Source organism: Danio aesculapii, chromosome 21, assembly GCF_903798145.1.
Source record: "Danio aesculapii chromosome 21, fDanAes4.1, whole genome shotgun sequence".
NCBI lineage: Eukaryota > Metazoa > Chordata > Actinopteri > Cypriniformes > Danionidae > Danio > Danio aesculapii.
In genome coordinates this window covers 40,814,012-40,825,718 of record NC_079455.1, presented here as the reverse complement: position 1 = coordinate 40,825,718, position 11,707 = coordinate 40,814,012, and the positions used below count along the sequence as shown (strand labels likewise).

The following is an 11,707-nucleotide window of genomic DNA, read 5'->3' as shown; positions in this document are numbered from 1 at the left end:
ACAGAATAATAACAGAATAATAACAATACTATTTGATATATAAAATACAATTAAAAAGTAAAAAACAACAGACTTATTATCTCAGACAAACACAGAACACCCAAACCCTGCAGCGCTTTCTAATTTACTCTGCAAATAAAACTATCAGAGTGATAGCAAAGTTTTGTCAGCTTGTCTTCCTCTGAGGAAACGGCTGATGGTTGCCCAGCAGCCCCCGCCACCCCCCCCCATGTTCGTTGTGTGTTCATGTTATCCAGGCTCATTCTGAAAATGTAGCCCTATATACATTTCTGGAGAGTGCCAAATATGTCCCAGGAGGTAAGTTTTTTTGCAGTTTTTATTTTCGCAAACCCACCAGAGATCTCACGTTTCTCTCGCGAGTACCATTCGCACCTGCTGTTCTCATGTAAATCCACCAGAGGCCACTGTTGACTGACTAACTGACTGACTGGCTGATCGATAACCCCACCCAGAAAAGCCTTCGCGGCAGTTCGATTTTTTACCAAATTTTCAAATTTGACTACATTCTCACCCTGTTATTTACTTGTTTATTTTATTTTTTGGCTTCTGTTTTTGTCCTATCTGCTTTCTGGAACTGTTCTTGGCCAGACTAGAACCCTTCATCGTGGCCAACTCCTCTCTCTGTCTCAAGTCCGCCAACGTACATGGCGCGCTACTAGAAATGTATATAGGGCTACGTTTTCAGAATGAGCCTCTGCTGTATTAAACACATGAACTAACATTAACTAACGAAACCTAATTGTAAAGTGTGACCATTAAAAATTTAAGTAAATCAGTAAATGAACATAAAACAATTAAGTTGTCCCAAAACAAATTCAAAAACTGCTCATTTTAAATGAGTAGACTGAACAAACAAGTGTTATATTTTTAGTGTGTTTTTTGCATATTTTAATGAAAACAAATGTATATATTGTGCCTTTAACTAATATTAACAGAGATGAACAAATACTGTAGTAAATATAATGTTCGTTGTGTGTTCATGTTATTAAATACATAAACTAACAATAACTAATGAAACCTTATAGTAAAGCGGGACCATTATTTGTGACCAATTTAGGTAAATTGAACATAAAACAATTAAGTTGCCCCAAAACAAACTCAAGAACTGTGTTGTTTCAGCTCATTTTGAAGTAGTCTGAACAAACAACATGAACATGTTTTTGGATATTTTCATGAAAACCATTGGACCATAATGTGCCTTTACCTAACACAGATAAAGATGAATTAATACCATAGTAAATACATTGTTCATTGTGTGTTCATGTTATTAAACACATGAACTAACATGAACCAATGGAACGTTATTGTAAAGTGTGACCTCTTACACAAACATAGACGTGGATACATGTGCAATCGAACCCTCAAGCTCGCGCACATGGTAAGATCATTAGCGGGGTCGTCTTACCGCAAACTAACAGCCTCCGTCAGGCCATCTCAACCTACAGTGAGAACAAAAGGACACAGTGTGTGTGTGTGTGTCTGTCTGTGTTTCCTTCAGCTCTATGGACTGATCCAACATAACCAGACGTTCAGCGAAAAAGACTTAAGGCCAGATCCTGTTGTTACACACACTCACGCCAACGAGAGGTGGTTTTGAATCAGAACATTCCAGATCTTTGCCCACCTGGGTCTTAACATACCCATAATGCTTCAGAATGCTTTAATGAGAGAGCGGCTTGGACTAAAGACTGTAATTTAGCTCTTAACACACACACACTGGGCAGCGCTCGCCTCTCTCTGATTAGGATGTGGGATTATGTCACTCACCACAACATCACGTGATTGGTCAATGGTCGGTGCGATCGACCAATCGGTGGTGTGCGTTCGAGTATGTGTGCGGTATATCAGTATCGGACAGGGCTGTAATTAATGATACAGACCGCTATGAGTAACGCACTGGAGCTTCGCCATCAGACTAGTGATAGTAGATTTCTTTTCTCTGCCGTCATAGTCTATCCATTAATGTGAACTAAGCATTTTTTAAGCAAAAGAAAATGACTTTGTAAAAACTAGCCATGCTGAAGCACATATTGAAATCTAATACATGAGAGCATATGCAAATTACATATAAGGTTATACTTGGATATTAAATATATAAAAATGTCATATATGCAACATATTTAGAAATATTGCAAAATGGCTGTTCATATATAGTCAGGTCCATAAATATTGGACATCGACACAGTTCTAACATTTTTGGCTTTATACACCAACACAATGGGTTTTAAATTAAATGATAGATGAAATGACTGTAGGTGTGCTTTAACTGCAGATTTCCAGCTTCAATTTGACAGTATTTACACCCAAATCAGGTGAACTGTGCAGGAATTACAACAGTTTACATATGTGCCTCCTACTTGTTAAGGGACCAAAAGTAATGGGACAACTGGCTTCTCAGCTGTTCCATGGCCAGTTGTGTGTTATTCCCTCTTTATACCAATTACAAAAAGCAGATAACCTCCTAGGGCTTGAGTGTCCACATACTTGGACTGCACATTTTAGCTCTTAAGTGGCTATTTAAAATACTTTGAATGTTTTATATTTTGTTACAGACATACAGTGTCATTCTGCAACTGGTTTGCAGCAAATGAAATGTCCCAAACGCTATTTTTTACTGTCCAAAATGGGAGAAAAATGTTTTTACTGTCTGATAGTCAAAGCAAGGTTATAAAAAATTCTATGTTAAGTGAAGTTTCACAAACTAATTTCGATAGGAGCACGTGATATGATTGACTGCAGCTGGCCACCCATCTACATTCATTAACTAGCCAATCAGATTAATCTCAACTCACTGTAAGTAGCCTAGCCAGAACTACTCTCTTATCTTCGTTTTCCGAAGAAACCCCCCCATCCACCCCTTCTCCATTCCTCCTTTACCACGGGGAGCTCTCGAGAACCACCTGATCTCGTACTCCCCTCACATGCTCTATGGACCAGACGGGAGCCCTGGGCTCAACTATCTCCAAGCTCAGGGTTCTCTCCCGGGACAGCATGCCAAACCTGCTAACAGCTGTCAAATAATATCTAAGTGTGAACTCTTGAAATATGCATTAAAAAATTTAGGAAAAAGTGTTTTATGTAAATTCGGACCACGAGTCCACATATATGGACATCATTTTTTTCTACAATTACATCCTATCAAAAGATGATACTTAGGTTTTTATTCTAATTAGGTTCTAATAGGCCGGATAGCAAAGAGAAATCAAAAAACCATGTAAAAAACACCTTGGACCTTAAGAGGATAATAAATCCAGAGTTAATTTCAAGTGAGCTATTTGCATTTGGAATCTGTTGCTATCAGCTCTCAATATGAGATCCAAAGAGCTGTCTCTATCAGTGAAGCAAGCCATCATTAGGTTGAAGAAACGAAACAAACCCATCAGAGAGATAGCAAAAACATTAGGCATGGCCAAAACATGGAACATTCTTAAAAAGAAAGAACTGACCAGTGAGCTCAGTAACACCGAAAGACCAGGAAGACCACAGAAACAATCTGGTAGATGACCAAAGAATTCTTTCCCTGGTGAAGAAAACACCCTTCACAACAGTTGGCCAGATCAAGAACACTCTCCAGGGGGTAGGTGTTTGTGTGTCAATGTCAACAATTAAGAGAAGATTTCACTATAGTGAATACAGAGGGTTCACCACAAGATGTAAACCATTGGTGAGCCTCAAAAACAGGAAGGCCAGATTAGAGTTCCAAAAAAGCAGTCACAGTGCTGGAACAACATCCAACAACAGATGAGACCAAGATCAACTTGTAGCAGAGTGATGGAAAGAGAAGAGTATGGAGAAGGAAAGGAACTGATCATGATCCTAAGCAGTGAAGCATGGTGGTGGTAGTGTCATGACGTTGGCATGTATGGCTGTCAGTGGAGCTGGTTCTCTTGTATTTATTGATGATGTGACTGCTGACAAAAGCAGCAAGATGAATTCTGAAGTATTTCTGGCTATATTATCAGCTCAAATTCAGCAAAATGCTTCAAAACTCATTGGACTGTGCTTCACAGAGCACATGGACAATGACTCAAAGTATACTGCAAAAGCAACCAGAGTTTTTGAAGGGAAAGAAGTGGAATGTTATGCAATGGCCAAGTCAATCCCCAAAGCTGAATCCTATTGAGCATGCATTTCACTTGCTGAAGACAAAACTCAAGGAAAAATGCCCCAAGAAAAAGCAGGAACTGAAGACAGTTGCAGTAGAGGCCTGGCAGAGCATATGCAAACTGTTGTCATTCCTACAGCGTTCACCTGATTTGGATGTAAATACTCTCAAATTAAAGCTCACAGTGTGCAGTTCAAGCACATACTGTTAGAATTGAATCTAACAAACATGTAAGAATTGTGTCAATGTCCAAATATTTATGGACCTGACTGTATATCAGCCAAATATGAAAATCCAAATATGAACTTGTTTGTCAGATGTAATTTGCATATTTTTCCATGTATACAATTTCTATATGTGCTAGCTTTTGTCAAGTTCATTTTCTTTTGCTTAAAAATGCTTAGTTCACATTTATGGATAGACTACGACTATCCATATTCATGTCATGTCTGTCTGTCTGTCTGTCTATCTGTATATATATATATATGTATGTATGTATGTATGTATGTATGTATGTATGTATGTATGTATGTAAGTAAATGTATATATATATATATATATATATATATATATATATATATATATATATATATATATATGTCTTAAAGGGACTTTGGTAATAGTGATCCATGACTAGGCCCACATGGAATCTGCGCACGCAGAATTCCGCAGATTTTTAGCCCATCATTAATTCTGTTTATTTACTTGAGTAATGTGTGTAAATCTGTATTTATTCAGTTTTTAAATTAATTATAGTAATGTTTTTGACTAATATGAACATGTTCATTGATTTATGTACAATGCAGCTTGTACAGTAATATTTTCGGTCTTTTAGTAGAGATATTATATGAGAGACTTGCTTTGTTTACCAAATATTGTGAATCTAATTGGATTTGCATTTTAAACATTAAATAAAGTTTAAAAGATATTATTGTGGTATTTTACATATTAAGGTTTTAGTTATGATATTCCCCAAATAATTCAGCAGAAATCCGCAGATTTTTACCAAAATTCTCCGCAGAAATAGCAAAAAACGTCCGCAGATTCCGTCTGGCCGTATCCATGACTTAAGCCAAAATATGCCAACCTGGACTAAATGGATACAACATGTATCGTTCATACAGTCTTAGATGTGTTTTTGCTTTGGTAGAGCACTACTGTGGCTGTTATTATACTGCCATTGAGTTGAAAGATGAGATAATTGGTCCCAATTGCACCCAAATCATTAAACGGCTGTTGCAAGCTTACATGTCTGCTTCACATGTGTATCTGACTTTTTAATTTAGTTTTTATTACAGAATCCCCTGCGCAAGAATCAGAGCTTCACGGAACATTAGCAACCCTCCATCCAGTGCTCTTTAAACAATTCCCCAGAGATTCACCCCGGCAGACATATTTTATGCCACCTGCCAGTCAAAATGACAGGAAAATATGTGAAAACCTGAGAAAGGAAGAAGGGAGAGAGGGAAGGATGTGGAACAAATGGAACCTCATAAAAGTACCAATAAGAGTTGAGATGTGAACCAGTCCCGCCAATTATATGGCACCTCTTCTGGCTCCACCCCCCCTCAGCATGTGGGCGTCTGTTAGACTCATAACTCCGCCCTCCACATCATTAAAAGCAAAGGCACACAGTCCTCACTCTTTTCTTCTGTCGCTCACTCTTACTAAATCACACACAGATTTTCTCTATAAAGCCAACACTGAACCTAAAGGAATCTAAAACTCTTCTCCTGTAATACTTTTCTCACACAGTCCTTCTGTGGGGTGGCAGAAGGTTGTGATTAAAGGATGGCCGGCACAATGCATCTCCTCACGGCCGTTTCTCTGATGTTAACGCTCAGGTCAGCAAGCGCAGAATCAACCGGTGAGTACACACAAAGTTTCTTTATAAGATTGAAACGTTTCACGATTAACTAATGAGTAATTAAAGGGACAGTTTACCCAATAATTAAGTCTTTATATATTATTATAGCATCTGCAAACCTATTAGTTTCTTTCTTCTGCTTAACATAAAAGTAGATACTTTGAAGAATGTTGAAACTGCTAGCCATTGACATCCATAGTATTTTTTGTCCTACTAAAGAAGTTAATGGCTACTAGTTTACAACATTCTTCAAAATAACTTCCATTGTGTTTAAGAGAAGAGAGAAATGCAGATAGATTTGAATTTGTGAGTAATATTTAATACTATGCCTTTAAATTTATAAAAAAATTATATTTTATTGTAGTTTTATTTCACTTGCATGCACTTTTTCCCCTCACACTTCTGTCTGTCTCGTAAAATCTGTATGAACTATTTAATTTCTCTCTAAAAATGACCCAATTTCCTTCCTTTCTTTTTCTTTGATCCTACTTATTTTGCTGTTTGATCTATCCTTTCAATGTGCATGTGTTTATCTCAAAAGCATCATGCTCCAAATAAACTTTTTGGTAATAATAATAATAATAATAATAATTATTATTATTATCATTATGTGTATGAAATAGACAGATCTGAAGAGTGTGCGGGCCTTATATTCCTAACATTGTAGGATACCAAATGATAGCACTTTATTATTATTGTCTTATTATAATTATTATTTTTATTAATTATTATAATAATTATTACTGTAAGAAATAGAGAGGTACCAAATGATAGGATACCAAATGATAACATATTATATATATATATATATATATATATATATATATATATATATATATATATATATATATATATATATATATATATATATATTATTATTATTATTATTATTATTATATTACATTATATTATTATTGTGTGTATGAAATAGAGAGATTTGAGAGTGTGTGCCATACAGGTATATTCCTAACACTGGACACAAAACGTCCCCACAAGTATAGCAATACCAGTAATTTGAGACCTTGGGACATGTTAAAGGCTAAAAGGTTGTGTTTAGGGTAGGATAGATAGAATTTAAAGTTTGTACAGTATAAAAATCCTTATGTCTATTGGAAGTCCCCATAAAGATAGTTGAACAAGTGAGTGTGTGTAAATGTCTTTTGCAGCAACGATGAGATTGCATTGAATCTGAATGGACACAAAATACTCAAAGACAACACACACACAAACACACATGTTTGTTTTTGTGAATTGTGGGTACATTACATAGGTTTTTCCATTGTTTTTATACTGTACAAACTGTATTTTGTATTGTTCTAACGCCCCAACCCTAAACTCAACCCTTACAGGAACCTGTGTATAGTTTTACGTTCTGAAATAACTCATTCTGTGTGATTTATAAGCTTTTTGAGAAATGAGGACATCAGCAATTCACCTCCTTCTTGTAATACCTGTGTAATACCTATGTCCTTATACAGATTTGTGTCCTGATATGTCACAAAACCCCATACACACACACACACACACACACACTGAGTATGTCCACCTACTGAGGCTTTAAGCATTACGCACTTTACCATCAATATTTACTTTAAGACTTGTGATTTGGTGAATGTTTGGACATTAAAATGACAGATAATACATAAAGCCAAATCACACATGTCGGCAATCACAGCCAGTGTGTAAATATTTCAACACACCATCTGTGGACAGAAACACGGCTTTTGAGCTACAAACATCTCTGGCCAAACTGTATTCCTGCTTGACAAGAAAGTGAAGATAAACAGACTTTTGGGGGAATATTGCTTAGATGCACTGATGTGTTGATTGCTAAGGCATGAAAATGAGAGTCAGTCATCACTTTCAGGTTTAAAATTGGAAAAGACGTCATTCTTGAGTGATTAACATTTCTTTCGTACAACATTATGTTCGCCTGTTCAGCCAATGGCACGCTTCCATCGCCATAATAACCGACATCTGTATTTGACATCCGGCAGTGACACGGCAACGGCTGTCCATTCACCTGGTTTCCATGATGTTTTCCACTGAAAATGTTCAATGGATCAGATCCAACTCGATCACTGTCAATCTCAATTATACAAACTAAGACCAGTTGCTTTCAGCTACAAGAGTGTCTGTTTAAAAACTCAAGATATTCATCCGAAATAAGAGCTCTTTCTGCTTGTTCTGGATCCCAGCAGAACATTTCTATTAAAGGGATGGTTCACCCAAAAATGAGAATTAGCTCATTTAGTCTCCCTCGTGTGGTTTTTAAACATTTATGAGTTTCTTTATTCTGTTGAACACTGAAGAAGATATTTTGAAGAATGCTGGTTGCTGGTACTCATTGACTTCAATAGTACACTGTAAAAATATGTTAATTAACAGTTTCCATATTTCAAGTGTTTATTTACAGTTGTGAATTGCATTATGGGATGTTGAACTCGAATTTTGATTTTGAAAAATTCAGCTCTACAGTTTGAGAAAGGGACTTTTATTGACATTTTAGTAGTTTGAAATAATGTATTATAAATAATATATATAAAATAACAGAAAATGTACTGGCAGTTTATTACAAGGTTTTTGTAGCGTAATATACAACACCAACCCAGACAATATATCACTTTAAACTATTAAAATGTTCATAAAAGTTACTTTTTCCAACTTTTCAATGGCCCTATCATACACCTGGTGACGTGTTTGGCACGATTTGTTGCTATTTTCAGACCACCAGATATTTCAGATATTTTATCTGCAACAACAACGTGACACATTTTGTCATTAAATTATGAATGCATAATAAGTTGCATATTAACCTGCTGCTGCTTCTTCAATGTGGTCGGAAATTAAGTATGAAAGCAATATGGATGACGTGTCGAGATGATTCACATGGCTCTTAACTAAGCAAAAGAACAGTTCATTCATGAAAAAGTAGGATGTCTCAAAAACTTGCGTACTCTTCTGTTGCACACTCAAAGCATATACTTTTTCTTAAAAAAAAAAAGAAAAGAAAAACGCATAAAAAAGGACAAATAAAAATTAAAACATGAATCACAAATTATGGAAAACTGCTAATTTACGGATATTTTTTACAGTGTAGGAAACACTGGACACAAAACGTCCCCACAAGTATAGCAATACCAGTAATTTGAGACCTAGGGGCATGTTAAAGGCTCAAACCATTCAGAATTAACTTTTTTTAACATGTCAAAAAATGCATAATGCTTCCTTTGAGGGTTGTGTTTAGGGTTAGGATAGATAGAATTTAAAGTTTGTACAGTATAAAAATCCTTAAGTCTATTGGAAGTCCCCATAAAGATAGTTGAACAAGTGAGTGTGTGTAAATGTCTTTTGCAGCAACGATGAGATTGCATTGAATCTGAATGGACACAAAATACTCAAAGACAACACACACACAAGCACACATGTTTGTTTTTGTGAATTGTGGGGACATTACATAGGTTTTTCCATTGTTTTTACACTGTACAAACTGTATTTTGTATTGTTTTAACGCCCCAACCCTAAACTCAACCCAAAGAATCACAAATTATGGAAAACTGCTAATTTACGGATATTTTTTACAGTGTAGGAAACAAAATGACAATGGAAGACAAATGCTGCTTCTCAATTAGCATACTATCATACACTATCTTAGAAAACAGAATTAGTATGTCCCAAATCATAGCATATTGAAATATTCCAAAGTTAATGATCTACTAATTACGATAAAAAGTACAGATCATTGTGTACTCTAACGGAGGGGATCCCAAACCTTTCAGCCCGTGACCCCCAAAATAACAATAGCAGTGACTTGCGACCTCCAATATTCTCAGAGGTGGTAATAAATATACAAAACTTGCACGTGTAACGGAGGCCAGCTAGTAAGTGCTGTGCAGGTAAACCTCACTCCTCTGACCTCTAAAGGTGCTCTAGCGACAGATGCTAGAGGCCACGGTCTTTAGCCTCCTTGTTAGAGCAACCGACTCCCATGCGGAAAGTTGCCGGTTTGATCCCAGCTCAGAGCAGGTTGGGTGGTGTAGGACCGGAGGGGGTTGCATTGGTGCCGTGACCCGTATGGGAGTGAGGTTTAGGGTGGTGAGTGTAACAGAGGCCAGCTAGTAAGTGTTGTGCAGGTAAACCTCACTCCTCTGTAAGGTTGGGTACCGAAACACAGTGCCATTATAGCACCAGTAGCTTTGTAACCGGTATATACCGAATCAAATCAGCATATGAATTTCGGTGCCTAATTTCGTTGCCACTGGTACTGTGACAAGGACGTATCAAACATTAAAGGGTGCATCAAAGTCACACATAAGTACGCGTTGTCACACCATCTCTAAATATTTATTTCTAAACAGCTTTGAGGAATACGGACAGGCGATGTCAGGCGTTTGTTCCTGTTGCTTAGGGAACGGACGGATGCACACAATGCACGCAGTACAGCGCATTCGGTAAGCAAGAGAGACTCTCTTCAGATCAGCACGCATGATCGCGTTCATCAAATTTGCTTAAAGTAAGCGTTCTAAAGCGTATTTTACAAGCAAGGATTCTGACACAGCGACGTGAAGCAGATGCTTTACAAAACTTGCGTGTAAGTGGGAAACACGACAAACTTAATGACACATTTGAGGGCTCAAAGGCAGCGAATGAGCGAGGTTTAGGGGGGTGAGTGTAACAGAGGCCAGCTGGTAAGTGTTGTGCAGGTAAACCTCACTCCTCTGTAGGTTTGGTCTTTAGCCTCCTTGTTAGAGCAACCGACTCCCATGCGGAAGGTCACCTGTTCGATCCCAGCTCTGAGCGGGATGGGTTGTGTAGGACCGGCGGGGTTACACATGCAACGGCACGCACACACCGTTAGGCCCAAGTCTATTCTTTGTTTAATTTTGGAGAACACCACTTGGAGATCATTCTCCATATTCATTTGTGGCCTATATTTATTTTTATTGTACGTGAGTGCCGTAAAGTTGTCCGAATGTTTACCCTGGTGCCATAAAATCAATCTGCTGCATCTGACGCTATGGCTGTGTCTTTAATATAATGTAATCACTTCAGGGTTAGCAATAAAATGAACAAAGAAATAAAAAAATCTAAACACTGATGGCTTTTTATATGTTTTTTCAATGTAACTAACTACTATGTTTTTCCTCTGTAGATTATAGATAAAATATGGTAATAGTTTAATGAAATGAATTTGATTTTAGGAAATCACCAAGCGACCCCCACTTTGGGAACCACTGCACTACTGGAAAATTTTGCCCACATTACATTGCATGTGAATTTGATTAGAACTACAAATATGGGTAAAAAGTGCCAACAAACTACAAACATGGCAGGTACATGACACTGATAGTTAATTGGAGAGGCCTCTGTAAAGATGTTTGAATGATATATAATTAATATCCAGCCTTCTGCAATATGTTTAATTTCTATTTTATTTTTAATCTGCAGCATCAGTGTGAGTGTTAATGTAGATGTCATTAACTTCTGAATGTATAATTATGCAAATGTAGCGTAGGTCATGAGATATCGTGATATATTTTGGTGCAATATATCGTACAACAAAATATAGATATCGTGACAGGCCTTTGTATAATTAGGCGAATTGGGACACAGCAAATGGGTCCAAGCAACCAGCATTTTCCAAAACATCTTCTTTTGTTTTCAACAGAGGTAAAATGCTGTTTTTAGAAAATGAATGTTGAGTAAATGATGGG

At 36.9% G+C, this 11,707-nt stretch overlaps 1 protein-coding gene across 1 annotated transcript in view; it reads left to right on the top strand.

Moving 5' to 3' along the window:
• Positions 1 to 5,762: 5,762 nt before the first annotated feature.
• thbs4b (thrombospondin 4b) overlaps positions 5,763 to 11,707 on the top strand; it is a 26,773-nt gene continuing 20,828 nt past the window's right edge. Inside the window, exon 1 of the mRNA XM_056445977.1 lies at positions 5,763 to 5,993. Coding sequence (XP_056301952.1) covers positions 5,918 to 5,993 — 76 coding nt within the window. The 5' untranslated portion in view covers positions 5,763 to 5,917. The remainder of the gene's footprint in view (positions 5,994 to 11,707) is intronic.